The 23,911-nt window shown below is 33.8% G+C and overlaps 3 protein-coding genes and 1 long non-coding RNA gene across 6 annotated transcripts in view; 3 read left to right on the top strand and 1 right to left on the bottom strand.

The window, feature by feature from the left end:
• LOC101736103 (SPARC-related modular calcium-binding protein 1) overlaps nt 1-2,191 on the top strand; it is a 31,836-nt gene extending 29,645 nt beyond the window's left edge. For all 3 annotated transcript variants that reach the window (XM_021350490.3, XM_038021769.2, XM_062669507.1), the window contains one exon: nt 2-2,191. In XM_021350490.3, coding sequence (XP_021206165.1) covers nt 2-81 — 80 coding nt within the window. In that variant the 3' untranslated portion in view covers nt 82-2,191. The remainder of the gene's footprint in view (nt 1) is intronic.
• LOC101736416 (uncharacterized) lies at nt 2,010-11,612 on the bottom strand. Its single transcript, XM_038021756.2, has 9 exons — nt 11,247-11,612; nt 9,276-9,476; nt 8,956-9,072; nt 7,801-7,929; nt 6,296-7,554; nt 4,897-6,088; nt 4,206-4,363; nt 3,704-4,094; nt 2,010-3,260 (listed from the first exon to the last, which is right to left on the bottom strand). The coding sequence occupies exons 1-9, from the start codon at nt 11,401-11,403 to the stop codon at nt 3,052-3,054; spliced, it is 3,813 nt and encodes a 1,270-aa protein (XP_037877684.1). The 5' UTR covers nt 11,404-11,612; the 3' UTR covers nt 2,010-3,051.
• Nucleotides 8,262-12,776, top strand: LOC134199194 (uncharacterized). Its single transcript, XR_009973576.1, has 3 exons — nt 8,262-8,373; nt 9,827-11,227; nt 12,406-12,776. It is a non-coding gene; the product is annotated as an uncharacterized LOC134199194 (long non-coding RNA).
• Nucleotides 12,777-12,974: 198 nt separating this feature from the next.
• The window catches only part of LOC101736542 (ubiquitin carboxyl-terminal hydrolase 35), a 36,099-nt gene continuing 25,162 nt past the window's right edge, over nt 12,975-23,911 (top strand). Inside the window, exons 1-2 of the mRNA XM_004929945.5 lie at nt 12,975-13,524; nt 23,295-23,452. Coding sequence (XP_004930002.2) covers nt 23,299-23,452 — 154 coding nt within the window. The 5' untranslated portion in view covers nt 12,975-13,524; nt 23,295-23,298. The remainder of the gene's footprint in view (nt 13,525-23,294; nt 23,453-23,911) is intronic.

Raw genomic sequence — 23,911 nt, forward strand, 5'->3', positions numbered from 1 at the left:
GCGGAAGTGACAAAATTGCCGCCTAATCCAAGAAGGAAAGGTCCAAATCCTCTGGAGTCTATTCTGAAAGCTGATGACTGAATCTAAAAAAAACTCATACAGACACAAACAATGCTAGTGCCTTAAAATTTATAAATTAAATAATGATTAGGAGACAAATGATAAACATTAATATAAATGTTTAGTTAGTTATTTTGCGGAGTTTCTATGAGATTCTCATTCGTGTTTGTTAAGGAAGAAATTCGATATTATCATAAAGCTACAGCATTTTCTTTTCGACTTTTTCTCACATAAAAATCAGATGATACATTAAAGTAGGATCGAATGCATATTTTATATCAAAATGAGAATTGCTTTGTGGTAAAATCGTTTTCCGAATATTAATTGTGTAATTTATTTTACTTTAATCACTAGGCTTTTACTAGTCTCATATTTTGTATTTTAGATTAAGTAATCTCGCCTTTTGCCTAATGGAAAAAAGTATTACATAGATAATTTCGTTTTATTTTCAAAATGGCTAACTTATTTCATAATTACATTTTTAGAAGGAGGAGTTAAATCAGACCATGTATTCATGAGGCGCATTCGTGAATCTCGGTCAACTATTTCCTACCTACTCGCCTGTAGCTGCGAGGGCTATTCCAACAACGCGCGATTTGGTAGGCGAGCTCATAGGCCTCAGTCTGAGAGACTCGATTATGTATGCATAGTACTATAATGCAATTATATATTGGTCTACTCGGGTGCCGCTTATGGTACCGTTGATAGCCAGAAACCTTCGCTGAACTACTAACAACTCTACTGGATACAGAACGCGATTTAGATAAGTAATTACCACTTGAAGGAGGAAATACTATTTTTATATATTTTACGGCTGTTAAATTTATCTTTTAGGAATATTCCAGAACAGCAAAGGTGCCACTATACCGTAATTAAAAAAAACCAATCATAAATGATTGTCTATATGGACATTTCATCATCAGATACCTGCAGTATATAACAAATGTTGCTGGCTGATACACACAATTCCTCTAAATGCTTTATGCGGCGCGTCACTTGTGTATGTAACATACAGAATTGTTTGTTAATAAAGCTTCGTTTGCGATTTTTAATCTTAACCTGTATGAAAGGATCAAGAGTTTAGTTTTACCTAGACACGGTTTGTGTAACGGTCTCAATGCACCTTTGAAATGTTTTGTTGTCCTCTTCAAAGATAAAACAATTTTAGGCAGTATGAAATTGACAATTTGATATATGAAATTAATGTGCCCTTGGATTGCCGGCTTCATTTCAATTTCAATTTAAAATTTAGTCCAATTTTAAGGACGTATTGACAACTAATACGGTTCTCTTATCGATGAACAAATTAGAACAAACAACAAATATAGCCCATATTGCACCGCTTTTTATTTGCACTTACAACGCAGCAGAAAATTGAGTACTATTGAAAAAAAATTATTTTAACAATTATTTCTTGAATCATTTTCAAAAGAAATTTTCTCAGTAGTACAGAGTATTTAGATTTTAAAGGTATAACGAAATTTTACACAAGAAAATAAACAAATTGTTAGCACATCAAAGGTAATTATTTATTTTAAAGCAGTATTTTAAATTTTAAGCGTCAGTTAATATGGTAGACCGATTGTTTGATCTTCTCAGTTCAGAAATAAATTTAAAATTAATTTTAAGAAATAGGACATTATCAAGATTCTTATAAATTAAACATATTTCTGTTACGTAAGAGATATTTGACATTGTCTGCTTTCCTATGTTGGGCAAGAAATTTTTTCCTATTTTCATTTACTATGTTGCTATTTGGTGATCATAGCAAGTAGGCCCATGTTTTTTTTTCTACAGGACCCATATTGTGCATTCACTATATAACCAACCTATTGTCAGTTTATAAGACACATACTGTAATAGATTTAATTTCTAAAATGCTTGTCTTTATGTCAAATAACAAAGATTTGCGTTATATTTAATACTATTATGAGCATTAAAACAACATGTATAGTGGAATAGTATATTGCTTGCCTACAGGTTACATTATAATGGAATTTAAATGCATTTGACAAATATACATACATGTATAATTATTATATCTAAGTAACGATTATTATGATCAACTACAATTTGTGATATTTTGTCATAATATAACATTGCTGAATAAATAATTTAAACAAACAAACTACACTATTGTATTTTTCCATTTAAGCAATAGCTTTAACATGCAACTTATTTAATTCCCTAGTATACAGACGCCTCAACAAGTTAATCTCAATATACAATAAGATTTAACTATTTTTTGGTTCTTAATAAATTACATAACACATTTAACACAACTAATTAAATAAGAGTTTCAATTTAAAAACACTCACAAAACTTATTTCAATAAAACATTTTTTCAAGTTCCTTCTCTCTAGGATTTCGAGCAATAAAATTTCTGAGGTCATTGATTTTAATAAAAGTAAGAGTATGTGTCATGGTAATAGCTTTAATAAGATCGAACTGAGACATTTTGTGAAGGTACGTTTTAAAAGCAAAACTTCGAGTTTTGCAGGATCGTTATTAAATTTCCATTTATTGTTATTTTTTGTTAATTATACTTTTTCATTGATGGTAATATTCTATTTTGATTACTTAGACACACGATAATCAGTGTGAAATGAATGCAAAATATTGGAATGCGGAACTGGAATGGATCCGGTTGAATTATCATTAGTTTTTACTTTAGCTCTATTTCATAGAACTGTTACTTGTGAATTGTAATCTGTTTTTGGCATCATCTTTTCAAAGCATACTTTGATCTGTCACGCCGTCACAATAAATGATGTCCTAAATTCAATTAATCAATACTTGTGATTAATTTTAAGCGGCGGTTTTTTAGAAACAAACTCTTACTCCTATCATCAAATTTTAAAAAACGCAAACACAAATGACATTGACATAATTCATAAGATTGACAACTTATTATAAATATATTTGACTAAGGATTTGATTGAAGTAAAGTTTATTAATTATACTATTTTAAAAATTGTAATGTAACGTAGTTTAGGTATTGTGGTCAGGTTTACTGTCACACATCACAGTCTTTTTATACTCGTCTATCGTTTCGGTTAAGATTCTCTGGAAAATGCTTTCGAAGATTTGATTTTTGACGGTCGCTTCGTCTGTGTGTAGCGAAGTCCATTCAGGCTCGCAGCGGCGCCACTCCGCAAACAATATATCATCAATATGGTCAGAACGGCGACCTGCTACACCTAAAGTTTAACATATTTATTTATTTGTATATGAAATCGAAGTAATCATTTCGATTACATGCTAAGGGGTACGTATCGCCAGTACTTGCGGTCCGACGATACAAACATTACAAACTGATGATTTAACTGATCAACTGAACTGATGATAAAAACATATATAATATACATTGACATAAGATTGGTCTTATTTGGTTTCAGTGTTGCAGTTTTATCTTTCAAACTGGAATGCAAAATAACTAAATGGTCGCACCCACTCATTTCCGCTTGCAGGATACCTTACCACTGATGCATAAAATATATTTGGTGGGTTAGAGGATCTTCTTAGTGTTGATAAATCACAGAAAATTAGTAACAAATGCAGGAGGAGTTTTAGTTAATAGCCAGAGATACTAATAAAATGCACTGACCTGTAGTTTATTTTTGAATATTAAGAAATTAGTTACCTGAGACTACGGTGGGCTTGACACCGCTCAAAACTTCAGTTAACTCCATAGAAATTTCCTTAAGTAATTTATCTCCGACGATCTGAGGTTTTTGTGGTAATAAATTGCACGCATCCCATGGCTTATCACTCTGAACTTGTTTATGTCTTTCGCACGTTTCCTCGCAAAAGTCTTTGAGGAATACGTCGAACGGTTCGGTGGGTTCTATTGCGGCACTTGCAGGGTGATTAATATGTTCATATATTATTTCGTTTGTCTTTTCGTCAGCGAGGAACATACGTGGTCGTTTCGGAATTCGTGGATCTGCAGGTGGAGTATACGGTGGCGGAGGCTTGTCTGGTATTTCTCGTACAACCAGCAGCCTGCATTGTTCCTGTTCTAATGCCTTTATCTGTCGAATGAGAATAAATATCAAGAACAGACACTAATATTACACACTCTACAGACAATAATATTACCCCAATACAAATAATCAAATGAGGTTTAAAAATAAAATGTTTACTTCTCTCTCTATAGCTAGCTGCTGTCTTCGCAATTCTTCAGCTTCATATTGGACGGGTGACACCATGGATGACATTGATATATTATCATATTGCACAGGTGACACCATTGATGACATTGATATATTATCATCAAATGTCTGTCTGCTACTGCACTGTTCTGTTGGGTTATAAAACAAGATTTGTAAATCAAAGCATTTTTTTTTCTTTTTTGTTTTATTGTCACGTAGTGATCTGTTTCCATTAACAATATATTACTTTGGCTGATTTTCATATTATTAATGATATAAACATAGTCAGATGTCCAGTGACATCTTCATCTTTCATTGTAAGACTTAATATCTATTCTCTAAGGTAGGTATACTGTGCCTCCTAGGTCCGACGCCAATTTATTGACGTGTTTCAATAACCTGACTTAGTATTTCTTGCTGTAAGCTACTATTTCCTCTTTCACTGTGGGAATATTTAGGTCCATTTGTATGATCTTGTTGCCTAAGTAATGCAGTATTAAAGCAATTCATGTATTTTTATTCTATTTTATTGTTTTGATGGGTGACCTTAAAATGTGATCGCCATCAACTCATCTTGAAACATGTGATGAGAGTCTCTATTGTGCATTGTGTTATAGACTGGTGGTACATACCTGTAGGGGTACAATGTAAAAATAACAGTAAATCACAAATATATACATACCAAGAGGTGATGGAGAAGTATTTATCTGAGACCAAGAGGTGCTATCAAGCGTTTGAGGTTCCGGTACATATGAAGCGCCTACAGGGACAGGTAAAGGACCAGTCTGCGGAATCGTCTCTTCAAGCTCTGGATATTCTGGTTTATTTATTGGAACCATATCATAAGTACACAGATTCTCTAGTATGTCATCATTGTCGTCACTGCTGTCACAGGTCATTGTTGAGGCGCTTTGGTAACTGCGAGGCTCGATAGGTGCCAGTTTCGGAAGAGACACCTGCACATATTTGTCCTCAATTTCGCAAACAACTGGGGGTTTGTATTCTCGTTCGGGCCTGTTCAGTTGTATCTCCTCTTCTACAAAACTCTTGTAATACTGATCGAACTCCTCGACGAGACTACGGGCTGTGGATGGAGTGCTAGTCATTTCTATATCACCTTTTTGTATTTGCTCCATTAAATTATTCACAACTTCATTGCCGCTTAACTGATTTTGATTTGACGAGTTTACTATGTTCCTCAACGCTTCCTCGTTCACCTCGTACTGTTTGCCATTACTGAAGATCTGCGGTAATGTTAAATTATGGAAAATTATATTAAGGTAGCCGCCGTCGACTACAACGAAATTCTCCGCGGCGGCGTCAGTGGGCGCAGTCATTAATGTTTCTAAAATACTGTCACCAGTTTGTATACTTTTTTCTGCACTTTTAATGCTAACAGACGTAACATTGGCGATGTCCGTATTGCGGATTGCGATTTCGGAAGTGGACCGAGAGGTTAAGGTCTCCTCGCACCCACTACTAGACAAATCGAAGCACTTCAACGGAACGATGTTCCTATCTGAACCGTTCCTTTTCAATTTCTTTTTCTCGATTAGATGCTCAACGTCTACGTTGTTTTTCAATTTGAGTTCAATGTTCTTCTTGGTCTTGATTAGGGCGTCTTTACGTTTTTCCGAAAGCGTCAACAGTGCTTTACGCATACGATGCATTTCCCCACATTCGTGCTGTAATTTTAAAAGAGCGCCGCGCTGTTTCTTCTTTAACGTCGACACGTCAGTGTTTTCGTGTTTTTTCTTATTTTCTAGCCATAATATTTGCGATTTTGTGAAGTCCTTCAGAGCGTCTTCACGCATCTTAAGTACATACAAGAGATTTCTGGCTCGCCTTTGCTCATCGCGTATGAGTAAATTGAGCTGGAAACAAATCACAAAACAAACATTAATCGTTTTCGTTTTACTTGCTCTACTAAAAATAACGTGTAATCAGTGCCTTATTTATTTGGTTAATGACAACTTATAATACAATTAGCCTAATGTGATATTAATTTAAAATAAATGATGTTCAGTACTCTGAAAGGATTTAAAATAATATTTACAATATAATCTGCACACAACACTCACCAGACAAAGGCTCTTCGTTGCCATTGTTTGGCCATTCTCGAGACTAGTGCCATTTTCGAATTTCGGTAACAATTCTAAATATTCAGTGGCCTTGATGTCAAAATCGGAATCGTATAAAATCGGATTTTTAATCAAATTTTCAACTTTATTCGTCGACAAACATTTATTCGACAACGAACAGTTTTCTAAATATTGTAGGGATTCAAAAAATGAATCAATGAAGTTGAATTCCCTCTGGAACTGTTCGCACATGAAGTCGCTCTGCGCCAAACTGTTCACTTTTATAGAACTAATTATTTCCGAAGGTTTCATCAACTTGTAGGTGTCGGAGGCGTGCGAGTAATGTAATGACTTGATTTCGTTGCGACATTTATGTTCCTTATCGTCTTCATTATCTTTAGTTTCTTCATTATTGTGATTCGTAATAAATTGTGATGTATTCATTGCGTCTCTATTCTTTTTTATTTCATTTTTAAAAACCGATATAACGTTCATAGGGTAAGACATTGGACTAGATGAGGGTACAGAGGCGGCTTCGTCGCTACTGCTGACGACTTGAATGTTGATCTTCTGTTTGGTTGTATAAGTTAAAGTGGCACGACTTATTATATAGGAACCGGTCTTGCGAACAAACGAATCGTCGTCCTGATCGGACGTCGTTTTCATAGACGGAATTTTCATGTTTGGTAGCGATTCACTTTGCTGGTACTTGTTGTGTTCTTTAGTTAATGTGACGTTTGGTATTTCAAGACTGTCGAACGTTGCCTTGATTAGTTCGGTCTGTGCGTCGGTGCTTTGCATGCTTTTGTAGACGGGACTGCAGTCGAATTCGTCCATGCCCGTCATTCGGTCGACGGTGGGCGGGAGGGGTTCGGTATTGATGTGAACGTCCTCAAAATATACGAAATCCCGCATATCTGTACCGCAATCGATCGTGTTCGTTTTCTGGATTCGTTTAGGAGCAACGTTTTTGTGTTCGTTGCGACGCGTTTCGCATTTCTCTTCGAACGGTACATGAATTATAGTTATCGGTTTGTTTTGCGTCTGTTTCAATATTTTCACGTTATTTTTGTTGGATTGCATGGACGTCTTCCCTGTGTGAGTCTTCACCCTCCTCGCTGAACTATCGGCTCTACGATTGTCGCGGATGTTCGTTTTTGCCATATCTAATTCCTTACTGTTCTCATCCGTGTCGACTATGTTTTTACTGAGATTAATTTTAACGGGCGAATACGTGCTCCGATTATTGTAAATGTTATCTGAAATATTAAATTTGTTTATGCAAAACTGTTGAAAAAATGCGTTCGCTTCTTTATGTTATATGGAATATGGATTCGGTTATCACGGAATGCTGTTTGCTGATATAAGTATTCGAGAACTGATCAATTCGCGATGCCAATTAAACCGTTAACCTGATGTCATCTAGCAGATAATAAGTGAGATATGATTTTTATTAATTGATCTTTATTAATGTACATATATAATAAATTTAATATGCATATTACCTTTGTCTTTGAGATTGCGCATTTTAATATTACTTTCAGTCGTATCGAAAGATTGTTTTTCTTTCGTGTTCGATTTCTTAGAATTGTATAAATTAGTGGTTTTGGTGCCAGCCTTAGTTCCTTTGTTACCTGAAAATTTTAAATGTAAATAATTACAATCAATAATTTAAACAAACACTTACCCGTTCTTTAACAATTTTGATTAAATCTCTAATCTTTTTTTAATATGACTTTTTAGACGTACATATATTACATTCTTAGCTTGAATACATTGAATACATTTAATTAGCTTGAATACTCTTAAATACATTGAAAATTATAAATGAATTATTTACTGTCTTAAGATAAGCAGAAATAAATTTTTATTCGTAATTTTAATTCGATAATCGTGGGCTATCTCAGGTTATCTCAAGGTGCAGTTCAGAGAAATGTTTGTGACATAGGTAGGTGATAAATTCGTTTACACGTCAGGAGCAAACGGATACGCAAAAGCTCAATTATGTCCCCAATATTGCTAATGTCGGGTGGACTGTATACCGAGCTGACAGCATCAGCTATTTAAAAAAGGAAAGTGTAAGATTTTTTTAATTGGTATTCTATATATATTTTGGGATATATATATTATTGTTCTCTAAGCACTCTTTTATATATTACCTGGAATAAAGATTAAAAAAAATTTAAAATCGTTAATTAAAAAAAAGAGATGCCCTTTGTGCATTGTGGCATTAAAAAAGGAGTGCGTGTACTTATGTACGCGCGTAAGAAGTTATACTTTATTTTTATAAAGTTTATTTCTTTTTTTTTATATATTAAATAATTAATAATAAATATTTAACGTTAATAATTTAATAATATTTAGTATGAATTATATTAAATAATAATTTTGTCATTTATATTACTTTAAAATGAATGCTCATAACACTTTTTTTACGAGTGTACATGCGCGAAAATTCACCTGCGGCTAAATTCAGACACGCCAAGTTACGTCGATCGTATTGTAATGAGCGGTTTAGAGGGCAACTTCATTCTGTTAATTTTGTGTCAAGGTGCGCGCGCATCGTAAAATTTCACTCTCATAAATTTTTCATAACGCGCCTAAAGAAGTATAACTTCAAAAATTTAATGATTTGAAAAATCAAATTAGGACAATATTACATTTTGTAGATGTTGATAATCTCGACGTGCTTCGCTGTGAATTCTGCTTTTCTTCTTTAAAATCTGTTGCAACGGACCGACTAGATGTTTTGACAGAGTTCGATTTGCGATCTTTGACTGTTGACAAAAATATACTAGTAAAATATTACAGTATTAAAGTTAATCAATGACTTTTTTATAACCTTAAGACATTATCATATTTTTGAATCTTTCTCTATCCTATTCGACATTTTTAAATAATTTGCATAATGCTGATATATATCGTATTGCAAAATTTAATTTGAAAACCGGAATGAGTAAAAAAATCTGTTTCAACTCACAGAATCTAGGATGAAAATCATTTTCATCATCTTCACTGATAGTTACAATTTTTCTTTTGGAATTGCTGTTTGCCATTCTGCCTGTTTGAACAGATATGGTGTCCGGCTTCAACGACCTACTTGTCTTTGATTCTTCATCTTCAAGTGTTATAATACGACGTACTCTTGGCTGCTGAAAGTATGTTCCTTTGTCCCATGACACTAGACAAAAAAAAAACACGCAACATAATGTAAATACTCACCATAATAATATCCAATTTAAAAAAACACTTAAAGTTGCATTATAAATGTATGTATGTAAAAAATTTAGACCATTGGGACTGTTGAAGAATATATGTTTTTCTTGGTGAAGCATGTACTGTCTATAAAGGCTATTGATTCATTTAATACATATTTTAATAGAGAAGCACATGGCTACAAATTTTCTTCACATGAGAGAGATAGCACTGTACCCTCATCATGCAAGTGGGATCCAACCTATGAGCACCAACCGTTTTAGCTAAGATGCTTGACAGTAACAGATACTAAATAACTATGCACTATTTTTGCAGATTATATTTTTAGGTCATGGTCTGGACCAGGAGGCAAGATTTCACCCGATATTGTTTTGGAAACTCTTGAAGGGGCACATAAAGATATCACATTATTGCTTTGCATTTCAACACAGAATTTCAGACATAGTGTACAGGTATCAATATGGCAGTCATATAGATAATTAAGGGAACCCCTACTTGAAATTAGTGGTCAGAATGTAACAAGCATCCTCTGTACCGTAGTGTTGATGGAAGCAGGTGAGACATCAGCTCTTGTTGGAGGGTGATGGGAGTTGTAAAACACCTTGATACTGTGAGATCACTGTCAGAATTTGTTGACAAGTGTGTAATAGAGGCCTAGAGGAATGGGGTGGCCAGGATGAATATTTTTCCTTCACACCCTTCACACAAAGAATGTGCAATGTAATCTAGTAGCAGAAAATCACCTGCCTTTTTGAGATTCAAGACCACTTTGGTATAGCTTAAAAGAGCTGACAAATGTAATTTTTATCTAAATAAGTTTCAAGCAACCGAGTCCACTGAGTTCAGACATATTGAGGGAAAAGTATAGTTGATTGGTGGGTTCAACTTTCACATGACCACCTCTTAGCCACAAAATGTGGGATGTTGATCTAGAGACACTAGACATGGTCTAAAAAAGTGACATTGTGTTGTAGCATTGCATAGTAGGTTCAGTCAGCCCCTACTAGTATATACAAATACAGTTGAGAGATATAATGACACCAATGTAACCAGTGCAACAAAATTCCTTATATATATAAATAAAATAGTAAACAGGGCACAAAGTTGGATTAGTCTGGTAAACATTTGTAGAAATGTGAGGTTCTCAAATTGGGGAATATATATTTTAAAAAAATGCATTTCTTTAAGTGAATTGCTATAATTTAGCTTTCTGTGCAAAGAACATTGTAAATTCAATCTATGTGAGATAAAAAGAAGCAACCTCTAGTAATCATCAATCAATCATCATGTATCAGCTATATATTATATTGTTGTAGATTAAGGCTCAAAATTTACAAAAGAACAACATCTCTTACAGAAATATTGCACTATTTTTCAGAAAGTAATAATAATGTGCAACCCTAGGTAGACCATAATGTGTAAAATCAAATAAGTATCTTCGAATTATCATGGAGGATGGCTAAGGCGACATTTGGTAGTTTTTTTTGGGAAATACATCCTTCACAGTGAAAGGTATCCTTAGTAGAAATTGTGAAAAACATAGTCAAACTGCCTTGAACAGATTTAAACTCTTATTTATGTCAAGCTGTTATTGTCAGCACTACGTGTTTTCAGAGTAATGAAATCTTGATTTTAGACCGAACAAAAATAGACAATCATATAGAAAAATGGATGTCGCAATTCTTAAAAGCAGACGTCCTTTAATCATGAACGAAGGTTAGTAAATAAATATTACCGTTTGAGTTGAAATCATAATCTGGTAATTTAGTGTACTTTATTACTGATCTTCTTTGTTTCGAGCGCGTTGAAAACGTGTCTGTATCAATCTTTAAATAATTATCAAGTAGTTTGTTAAAATCGTCATCGATTTTAGAAGACGCCGCTGCATCCATGTTACGGATGCTGTAATTTACTTTGTTTAAATCGATTTACATTTTAACATTATTCAATGCGTTCAATTATTACAAGCACTAGAATTTTGAAAACTGGGCATCTTAATTGTTTATTTTTTTTTGAATTTACTTTACTACATTTTCATTGACTTTGGCTGTTGTCAGTTTTTGTCAGTATAGTAGTGGTTTTACTTTCCAATTTAGAAAGTGCAAAGAAGACATATATATACAGCCAAATCTTTAACAAAAAAGGCAGTGTGCAGTGCGCAGTTGAAGTAGTTGATGTTTTGACTAATTTTGAGTAATTTGTCATTGCTAGTCTGGATGTTTATTTTTAATTATGTTTGCTAAAATAGAGTCTTGAAGTAAGTGGCTTTTATCAGACACCCAAAATTATAATACTTTCACTACAAAAAATCCACCCACTATTAGTGATTGAGGGCTTGTTAGCCCACTCGAATAGATACCTATTTCTGCCGTGAAATAGTAATGCGTTTCGGTTTGAAATGTGGCACAACCGTTGTACTGTAAAACTGAAACATATAACTAACTCATGTCTCAAGGTGGGTGACTGCATTTACGTTTTGATGTCTATGACCTCCGGTAACTACTTACACAGGGTGGGCTATGAGCTTATCCACTTATTTAAGCAATAAACAAAATATTGCTTTTTAATTTTGTATTAATGTGAGTTTTTATAAGTAAACTTTTCCGATTCCTATCTTAGGCCTATTTCTGGTGATGTCTCAGTTCTGTTCATGAATATCCTATAATACTGAACGCTGTTTTGAGTTATAATTAAAAAACGAAGTGATCATAACTTTCCTTATTTTTGAGAGTCGGTCCATAGCCGATCGTGTTATGATTATGCGACATTTTATTTCGTCCTCTGAGCCATCACTGTTAGTCACAAGTGAACCTAGGTAAGTATAAGATGACACAATCTCACACTATTTTTATTGTCTCTGTCCAGCAGAATCTATAGAGAAACTTGTTGTTCAGGGTAGGGTCAACGGTAAAGGACTTCGTGGATGAAGCCCCATGCGTTGAACTAATCAAGTGAAATTGTTTACCAGAACCCCACTTTACGAGTGTGGCTGTCAAGGCTTTAACAGACAAGGATTCCACATGACTACTACTACTCTGCCAAGAGTAACCGATTATGATGAGGATGATGATGAACCAAAACTTACATCTTAATATAGTATGATCCATGAAAGACCACTTCATTGTGATTGAAATATAGATCCTGATATAGTTATATAATGATCTAAAAGAAAAATGTTATTATTCGCTAAAAATTGCTACTCGAAACATAATGTAAAAAGAAAATATTAATATAATATTAATATTATCACAAAACATTATAAAAACATTTTGACGTCTCTAAATAATTGTTTATTAGGGTATTTACAAAACTGAAACCCATTATTATTATTTTAGTCTACTTCATTTAAAAATTACTGAATTGATCATTGAATTTGGTTAATAAAAAAGAATTGTGCATTGTTATTACAATACACAACTTAAAGTATATTTAAAAAAATCATATCTAGTTTTGTCTTTCAGACACATTACGTCTGTGCCTTTCAAATACCTATTATTGCGTATTGGGATAAGTTAAACTTTAAAGGCCAGAGACGTAATAAAAATATGTTATCTGTCTGCCTGTGGGCATTGTGTGAAAGAATTTAGATTTATTAATTTCAATTCACCATAAACCGAAATTAAATTCATCTCGAAATCTGGATTACAGTATATGTTCTTTGTTAAAATTTATTATTTGCAGTGCAATATATGTTTTACAACTAAATTTATGTAACAAAAAAGCGCTTAATGAAAATCGCATTATAATTAAGTACGTTCATTGATACATAATCAAAGTAGTTCGTAGGGAACTAGGGAAGTTATTGAAGACTTTGTTGACGAAATGATATGTGTCTTTAATCAGTCACGAATTGAAAAAATTCGAAATTTTAACCAGGTTGTGCTATAACTATGCAATAGTTTGCCTTTAATCACGTATTCTAAAGGAAAGGTGGATAAGACAATGCATTGTAGTTACGTCGATGAGAAGTGTGAATTCCCCGAAGTGATTTTTTGACATCGACATACACGACGGTGAGTACCTACCTATACCTCGAACTTGAATTCAGTCGGAAGTTTTCAGATGTAGTCACGAAAAGTGCGTTAAAATATCTGTTCATCTTTCATAATATTATGTCTACCATACATTTCCTTATCTGACAGTCAGATCTGGGGTCATTCATTTCAGCCTATGAATTTTAATGTAAATGAAGGTTCAATTATCTGTTGACAACAAAAGATATATTTTTGGAGAGCTCTATTTGGTATTTTTCTTACTATAGTTAGCATAAATTTCATGATTGTACTGTACATGAAACAATACATTATTATGCATTTGAAATATTGAGATTAAGGTAATGTTTTTTGTTTCTTTGATATGTTTAAAATACCTTATTTATCAATATGTAATGAGAGTATAGAGGCATACTCATGAATATAGTGCTGGTTCTGGTTTTTTGCTTTGAATGGACAGAAAAGTTATGTCTGGTGTTATCAAAGTGTTTAAATACTGAACCACTTTGACACCACAATTGGAATGCAGCTATTTACCATGGCTCAGGCAGAAGTCTTTGTTGAAACAGACTGCTTAGAAAGTAGTTCGGAATCGTCATTAAGTATATTAAAAATTCTTAAAATTCATATATCTCATAAAAAATGTGAGATAATGAAAAAAGAGACCGCAGTAGCTTGTTTTTGTATTTTTGATATAGCTTGATTTTGTATTGTTGTATGTAGTAAAACTACTTCTTTGTGAATTGGCTAATTAATTTTATACAGTGGTTTAGAAAGAAAGAAAAAAGAAAGAAAGAAAGAAATCATTTATTCGCTAAGCTGCTAATTCTGAAAGCTAATTCTATTAGTGAAAATGAGTTACTACATAAGTTAAAAGCAGCATGTATGCTTTGTCATTATTTGACATAAGAATTTTAGTGCAGTGCAAGATATTATAATATAATATAATTTACATTCATTCATCCATAATTCAACTAATAATTAAAAAATCCATTTAATTTCAATGTTGTCCCTAAGAAAATCATTTATGTGATAATAATTTTCACTAATAAGATTCTCGTTTAGTTTTTTCTTAAAATGAAAATAGCCTAGATCTCTTAATTTCTTTGGTCGTTTATTAAATATCCTAACGCTAATACCTAGTATACTATTAGTCTTTAATGTAGTTCTGGATTTTGGGAAACATAGCTTATCGTCGCATTGATTTCTATTTGCCACATTTGACATCTTGGTGAATCTATTAGGACAAGTTTTAACAAAAAATTCAACTTCGTATATATACATAGATAAGGAAGGGTAAAAAGTCTATGCTTTGCAAAATATGGCTTGCGGCTGTCGGCTATTGCCAATCCAAACATAGACCTTAAACACCTTTTTTGTGCCTTAAAAACTTGATCTTTTCGTGTTGAGTTTCCCCAGAAAATTATTCCATATCTAAGACAGGATTCAACTACACCACGACATGCAGTTAGTATGGCGTCTGTGCTTAAAATGGAGGACAATTTAAAGAGTGCATAGGCCGAAGAGCTGACACATTTACACAAACCGTCTGTATGAGATTTCCATTGGATTGGATTGTTGTCAATTTTTACACTGAGGAAATTTACATTTTCTGTTTCATATATATGTTTGTTATTATTTTAAACGGTTAAATTTATATATTTATTTCTTTGGTAAAATTGCTTTGTCTAAATTAATTATTAAATTATTTTTATCAAGCCAAGATATTATTGAATGAAGAGTACTATTAATATCATGTTCATATAAAATGTCATTTCTACAACTAATAGTTATGGTGCTGTCGTCTGCAAAAACGGTCATAGTGTGGTCAATTGAATTTGGAAAATCATTAATGTAAATTATAAATAAAAGAGGCCCAAGTACGCTTCCTTGCGGAACACCGTATGTAATCTTACGTTTGTTAGATTTAAATTTAAGTTCTGTTTTTTTTACAAAATCTATGCTACTAATTTCAGTGTATTGTATTCGATCTTTTAAATAAGACTCCAGTAAGCTTAATATATTTTCTCGCATCCTGCAGTATTCTAATTTACTTAACAGTACGTTAAAATCGACATTATCGAAAGTTTGAGTCATATCGCAAAAAAGAGCAGTGATGTAGTTACCTTTGCCCATGTTACATGTAATAATGTTCAAAAAGTCAAAAATTGCCATATTTATATTTTTACTTTGACGAAATCCTTTCTGGTTTTAAAGGAGAACATATTTTTCAAGAAAATCATGTGTTTCTTTGTACAAAAGCAAACAGGCAGCAAAGCCACTGGTCTATAAAACTCCATTAGCTCTCTATTTTCTTTTTTAAAAAGTGGTTTCAGTAGTTTTAAGTTTTGTAGGAAATATGCCTGCACTGATACACAGGTTAGTTATATAACAGATGTGGGGACTAATCAGCTCAGCCACTGAATTTAATACTTTTGTACTTGTTTCGTCATAACCAAAACTAATAAAATAAAAAATAAAAAAATTAATATTATAATATCTAAGGGCGTACTAGGTGATATAAATATTGAGTTATTTAACTTTGGAACAAACTGTAACACATTATTTCCTAAATTCGTTGATGGTACTACTTTATCAATATAATAATTGTCAAAATACTTTGGCTATGGCTTGTGGATTCGTCACAAGTTTGTTTCTTTTTATCTTTATACTTTTATTATTACTTTAATTACTATTACTTTAATCGTGCTGAAAAAGTTTTCGGGCTTATAATTTTTAGATTGGTTTATTAGTTGCCAAGTGGTTTTTGATTTATTAACAGAGTTATTTATATTAAATGATGTTTGTGCTTTCTGTGTAAGTTTTATGATTTTCTTTAATCTTTTAGAGTATTGCTTTAGATAGTTTTTATTTATTAAACAAGGGTTATGTGTATACAACCAAACAAGTTTTCTTTTCTCTTTTACACATTGTTTTATACCATGTGATATCCACTTAGCCTTTTTGTGTAACCGAATAAATATTTGTTTTTTCCGGAAAACAAAGGTCATAAAAGAGTTTGAAAATCTCAAGAAAATTATCATAGGCCTTATTCAGATCATCAGTACTATACATTTCAGTAAAAGAGTAGTTAATTAAGCGATCACGGAATTACATGGATTTACATGGTTATGTTTTTTCCTCTGCTTAATTTTTTGTGATAATTTTAATGTTGTCACATATAGCATGTCATGGGGTGGTCTCAAATAAGGATTTTTAGGTATTTAGGCTGTTTACAATGTTCTAATTAGATTGTATTACTATTTCCACATATAAATTGATAATGTTTGAAATTTTTAATTGTAATATGATAAAAAGAAAGATTGAGATGACAGCAGTCACAGGTGATTAATATTGTGAAGATAAGACTCCTAAAACAGTCACAATCTGAATTATTATATTATCCAATAATGATCTTTTCTAAAAATAAATAGAATATGGTCTGTCATTGCATAAAGACATTAACTCCTGCATAAACTGCAGTTTTAGGGGTTATATTGTGTGTGTGTAACTTCTATTGCAGAATTCTTTACAAAGTACAACATTGATCACACTCAGAGCCCACTATGCTAGAAGCCAATGATAGTCCTTTGAGATAGAACTATTAACATTCATATAGTATCTTATTAATATTAAAGGGATAATATTTCATGTCATAGTCTGCTCACAGCATTATAGATTTCATGCTGGCAACAAGTACCTTGTATAACAGACTTCACTGGGAATTAATTATACATCATTCATTAAAAAGCGAGAGAGAGAACTTATTTTGAGAAAGTTGAAATTATTATCTTCTAGCAGCCAAATCATTGTGCTAATGTTCAAGAATTTAAATGGATAATCTGCAGTAATAGCTGCAGTAAAGAATATAATATGTACATATATTTAAAGGTTTCAAAAAGGTTGAATTTTAGATTTTGTCCACAGTGACAAATATTACACTTACAAATATTATGCTTACAGCAAGAAATACCACGTCAGGTTATTGACACACGTTAATAAATTAGCGTTGGATCTAAGAGGCACAGGAACAGTGCAGTTCACTAGACTAAGGAGACACAGTATATCTAGATACATTAGAGAATAGATATTAAATCTTACAATAAAAGATGAGGATGTCACTGGGCATCTGACTCTGTTTATATCATTAATAAGATGAAAATCAGCCAAAGGAATAGGTCATTGTCAATTGAAGCGGATTGCTATGTGACAAAAAAATAAAATAGAAAAAAAAGTGACACATATTAAGCGAGCAAACTGAGCTGGTGCTGTAACCAATAAAGTGTGCTGTATAATATATAACCGAAAAAGCAAGTCAGTAGAAGCATTGGCAGGATAGGGCCTAATTTAATCATTATAAATATATATAACTCAAAGGCCTTTCTAGATTTGCCTGGTCATGTGGCCGAGTACGTCCAAAACCAGGAGGGGTTCGATTTGCTAATAGCTACCTGTTGCTGTGTTGTGGCTGCTGTTAGGGAATATATCTACTATCGTGTGGGAATCCGAACCCGCTTAGAAGATCCGGTCAGAAACTCAGTGGGGTGATGTTATGCGCTAGGTTTCGCTACGAAATCGTCTATGAGTTCAACAAGTAGGTTTACCAGAGTCTATGCCTGATCTTAGTGTTACAGCGGCAAGTGTCTACTTGCGAGCAATTCCCTGGTGGATACCAAGCAAGTAAATATCGCGTAATGGCAAACGAACCATTATCGAGTATTGGTAAGATCACGCTCATTTGTCCTCTGGTAAATTACTTCACGCTTAATGTCACCAGAACACTGATTTAGTAATGTGAGCACAGACTCCATGGTGATGTAACCATATATAGTTTGTATATCGGGAAGCAGCGAAGAATACTTCTTCGTATGTATCACGTTGTTTACTGTGAAGTGTTGATTATCAGCGCGCGGGGTAATATGACGAAGAGGAAGCAGTGCAGAAGTAGATGTCGAACATAATACGATATCTGTATTGGGTGTAGCGGTTGAAGTAAATGTAATGATGCACAGCGGCACAGTCGTGCGGAAAATGAATCTGTGCGCCCCTGGTTCGAATCTGAGTGGGACTGCTCAAAATATTGTTACAATAAAGTTTAGTGTTTTGAATTACACACTCTTTAGGTTGAATCGGAATTACAAGCCAAAAAATCTCTGTTTTATACTAAGATAATTAACTTAACTAATTTTTATTAAGGTTTTAAAAGCGATTATCAAGATTTCTTGTAAACACAAATTTGCGCGTTCACTGCGAAGAAGGACCCCTTTGTCATTGCGCCGCAATTCCAAGGCGTATCCCTGCAACCTTCCGCGAGTTTCGGGATACTTGGGGTCGACATTTCGAGCGATGTCCAATTTCGGAGTCATTTCGAAGGCAAAACCAAGCTGGCGTTCAAAATGCTGGGAGTCCTCAACAGAGCGAAGCGGTATTTCACGCCTGGACAAAGACTTTTGCTTTATAAAGCACAAGTCCGGCCTCGCGTGGAGTACTGCTCCCATCTCTGGGCCGGGGCTCCCAAATACCAGCTTCTTCCATTTGACTCCATACAGAAGAGGGCCGTTCAGATCGTCGATAATCCCATTCTCACGGATCGTTTGGAACCTCTGGGTCTGCGGAGGGACTTCGGTTCCCTCTGTATTTTGTACCGTATGTTCCATGGGGAGTGCTTTGAGGAATTGTTCCCGATGATACCGTCATCTCGTTTTTACCATCGCACCGCCCGCCACCGGAGTAGAGTTCATCCATACTACCTGGAGCTACTGCGGTCATCCACAGGGCGTTTCCAGAGGTCTTTTTTCCACCTACCATCCGCCTATGGAATGAGCTCCCCTCCACGGTGTTTCCCGAACGCTATGACATGCCCTTCTTCAGCAGCTCGGTTCTGCCCCTGGCATTGCTGAAGTCCATGGGTGACGGTAACCACTCACCATCGGGTGGGCCGCGTGCTCGTCTGCCTACAAGGGCAATAAAAAAAAATTAATTAATTTGAAAGTTCGAAATTTAAAAGTGTATCCACTGAATACACATAATATTAATATTTGATAATATTTGAAAGTATTATTTTTAACTATTCCCTTCTATAATTGTGTGTTGCAGTTGGAATTTATCAGAACAGAATTTATATTCAACATATGAATGTTTTTCTACATTACGAATTACTAATAATTGATTCCACCTCAGATCAGGTCAGGTGACAACCTCAGGTAGAAATAGGATGATGGTTTTCTAAGTCTGCACTGCACAGCTGATCGATTGACGACATATTTCGATAGATAGATTTTTGTGATAGTTTAATAACCCCCTGTGACTATTTCAAAACTAAAAGGTGATAAGGTATTTTGCTTTAATGTATTATATTGAACTTAATTATGTAAAAAGAGACGATGAAGAGAGAGAGAGAGATGTCTTAATTTAATAGAATTATTGGTATCGGGCTGCATACTATCATATCCATCCATCCATCCACCATCCATACACCCTGTCATATCCATTAGTTTTAAAAATAATATTGCTTTAAAGTACTCTATTTATTTGAGCGTATATATATATAATATTATATAAGAAAAACATCTGAGTCAATTAAAATTCTTGATTATCTATAATTTCATTGTATGAATATAATGTTTTAAAAGGAACATGCTTCAGAATGAAATTTGTTTGAAAATTAAAACAGTTGTACTGATTTATTGCCGACCAATAATAATATCGATGCTATGTAACTCTAGGAAATGGTAAAGGAATCATTACTTGAATGAAAATAAAGTTTAAAATAGTGTGTACCAATCGTAAGTAACATTTGATTGTTGGGGTTCGCAAGTGGACCGTTCTTGATTGTTCGTAAATTGTACTTATCAGTTGCAAATTTTATTTTTAGTGTTTGTTCTTACTCGATTGATTGATTACATTTTTCAGTACGCTTTTTTTTATGTCAGATTTTGTAGAATGGGCAAAATCGCGTTCCCTGAGCATTATACCGTAGTGCGATCGCCAATTAGTATTTACGTGCAGGGGTGGAGGCTTGTATTTGTAAGTTCACATGGGTAGGTATCAGTTTCTTACCTACTTACTTTCGCCTCGAGGCAGTCGTGCCTCGATTTAGACCACACACCAGAGAAAACTTAACACCAGGTCAATTGTAACCTGCTCACCGAAATTAGTATTTAAAAACCCCTTTTTGGTCGTCGGTATTGTAGTGCATCTCCCATCGACCGGTATTTAATTTTATTTACAATTTGTAATAGACTCTCCTATGCTTCCGCCTTTATGCAGACTTTCAAATTAAACGCTTTGTACAGCTCTAAAGCAGTATAGGTATTGATTGAAAATGCCATTGAAGTTCAGGATACAAATTATATTTCACGCAATGGACCAGGTGCGGATTTAGTCAATCCCCGTAAAACTCAACAAGCAGTTGCGGAATAGTCTTGTCAGTTCAAACGTTGGGAGTAATCTTGGAACTACTCTAAAACGGAAAGGTTCCTGTTATCTAATTTAACTGTTGATGGTGTTAAAATCCTATGCGGGCGGGTACAGTAAACCTTGTAATTTGCATAATGTCGACTTTGGAAAATATTGTGAAAATTTGTATTCCCTATCACAAAAATAGCGTTGATCCGATCGCAGCGCTGTCGGATTTTGGATTATCCGGATGTGTAATCCAGAACTCAAAGTACATATATGAAATCGAGTCGGTGTGCAAGGTCTATTTATAGTGATTCTGTACAAAATGGTTTTTTTCCCCTACGTAATCGTTCGTAGCCTAAGGGGCTAACTGCTCACGGACCGGTGGATGAGCTCACGGGCTCAACCTAACAGAGAGGTGTTAACTCTGACCCTAGCAAGAGCAGTGCTTTTCTGAATCTACAACAGATCAGAATCGCAACCCACTGAGAAGATCCGAAGAGAAACTGGTACTAAATGGGTTTTTTTTCATTTTTACTGTCGTTGTCTATGGACATGAATACGGCCTACTCAATGGCAAGTAGTCGTCGTCGCTCATGGACATCAACAAAGCCAGCCTGAGTACTGTAATTTCAATGAACTAGCAAGTTCTTTACTTTTTTAATTATATAAATTTCGTTTTGTACAAAAGTCAATACAACGACGCTTCTGTCGTTGATGTAATTTTCTGTTATTGACTGCCTGGAGGAGATCGCTTATAGTGATAAGTCAACCGTTTTATTTACTCTGTTCTATTGTTATTGAATATTGTTTATCGAGTAAATAAATAATTAAACCCCAAAAATAAATATTTAATGTTGAAAATTTGAAGTAATGTATTAGCCAGCCAGCGACATCACTAGATCGATTTCTGAATAAATAGTAATCCACATTGATATTAATATATTTCTCTGGAGCAGGATAGAAACATTATTACAATAGTTTAGTATATATTACATAATGTCAGGTCTGTTTTTTTTTAAATTTAAAAACAATAAATTCACTTATTATTACGTCCTAGTGCGAACGGTTTCTTTTCACATCGCGGATCAATGGGTTTTTGTTAAGTCCTAAAAAAATTTGATACTTTCAAGTGTACGCAATGTCATACTTTTAAGCTTAGGTACAATATGTGAATTCAGTTTTGATGGAAATCACAATGTTTTGTATGAATAACTTTACATTGATGGGCCTAATTTGGATAACACAGTCTTGTTCTTGAGTGTTGTTTCTGCATTACCGATTTGTAAATTTTTGAAAGTTTTCAGTTTAACACGGGCATCGGTACACCGTGAACGTTAAATTCAAACGACTTGGGTTACGGTTTTTCTTTACGATAATGTGCAAAATAGTGTCGATTTTGATTGAAACAAAACATTTGGTGGTTTCTTTTATAAAGTCTCATCTTTGTTTCCGTAAAAAAAAATCTAAGAAAATTCCTATTTGTTATCTGCGTAATCGGAGGTAAGATGCAAGATCTTGCTGACAAAATATGACTGTGGAAATATAAAGGACCACGAAAAATCGCATGCACATCTGTTGAACTTTATAAAATCGGCGCCGGGATATTTAAATACATAAAATATTATTTATAATAATTCGTAGATATTTTAGTTAACGATATAAATAATTAATGATCCATAAAATGTTCTAGATCGCGTCTTTTTTTAATTGTTCTGTCCTTTGTACTTGAAACGAAAGATCATTGAACAGAATCGTTTTGACGTATTGCCGCGCGCTTATTTCAAATTCGTGTGACATTTCGCATCGTCGCAACGTCTGTGATGCGGCCTTTGGTTAGATAATAAATAAAGCTAGAACATCGTCACAGATCTAAACTCTGTAGAGATTAGTTTATCGCGCGCCGAAAGCTTGGCAAATGTTTTGTCCGTATTTGATTTCATGTTTCCTGACTAATCTAAGGTTACACCGATGGCCTGTACTATGGGATCGCGGCTTCGATACGGGGCATGTACAACTTTATTTTATTCCAAGTGTTTCGGGAAGTGTTCATACATTCTGGTCCTCCTCAGTGCACTAAAGGCTATTCAAAAATATTAGGCATGTGTTTTTTTAACATCATCATCATCATCATCACTTTACATATTAATTACACATATACACTGGTGGATCAATTGGCGTGCGTAAGATTCTCAAAAAGTCGAAAATGACCCGACTGACTATTTTTTTGTTTTGCCCCCTAGTTGTTGGTTTGGTTTAAAAAAAGAAAAATGAATATGTTTTTATTATGGAAATTGCCTATTCGAATTACTCTCAATATACTTATACGAAGTCATTGAATATTTATACGAATTAAGGGTGAATTAAACTTGATTTAATTTATATTTCAGCAAAATGGCGGTTAAAAAACGTGAACTCGTTCAAGACAACTGCCAGCTGGATTTGAAAGCGCTGGCGCAGTACATCCAGATGATGAATGATCAACCCAACTACCTCCCGCAAGCCCTGGACTTGATTAAGAACTGTCAAGATATTGTTAAATGCCTCAGTAAGTTTCAATTAACTGGTATTTCATTTAAAATTAATAATGATTTGGTATTGAAATTCGTTCGGAACATGTATGTAATATCACAATAAGAAATTAAAACTAATCTATATATTAATATGTGAATCAAAAACTTTGTACCCCTTTTTACGAGAATTGCGCGGACGGAGGAGTATGAAATTTCTCACACTTATATAGAATACAGAGAAGGAGTGCACAATGCTAATATTTTTAAAAAAAATATGGATTAAAAATACATTAATCAATTTTACGTACATTACACACACTACCATGTATTTGACACAACACATACATATAAATATACTCAATTGTGAAACTTTTGTTATTGTTTAAAGTCTGTGGTTAAATTGAGAAAAGATTAATATTGTTTGTCTTTAATGTTATTTATCTAGAATCTGTCATTATATTAGAAATATAAATAGTTTTTTAAAATAGAATCAT

This window comes from Bombyx mori, chromosome 1, assembly GCF_030269925.1.
Source record: "Bombyx mori chromosome 1, ASM3026992v2".
NCBI classification, from domain to species: Eukaryota; Metazoa; Arthropoda; class Insecta; order Lepidoptera; family Bombycidae; genus Bombyx; species Bombyx mori.

Coding starts and splice junctions, on each gene's coding strand:
- LOC101736416 (XM_038021756.2), bottom strand. CDS start 11,403: ATGGATGCAGCGGCGTCTTCTAAAATCGATGACGATTTTAACAAACTA. Junction 4,364..4,896: donor TACTTCTCCATCACCTCTTG/GTATGTATATAT, acceptor ATAACCCAACAG/AACAGTGCAGTAGCAGACAG. Junction 3,261..3,703: donor CAAGCCCACCGTAGTCTCAG/GTAACTAATTTC, acceptor GTTAAACTTTAG/GTGTAGCAGGTCGCCGTTCT.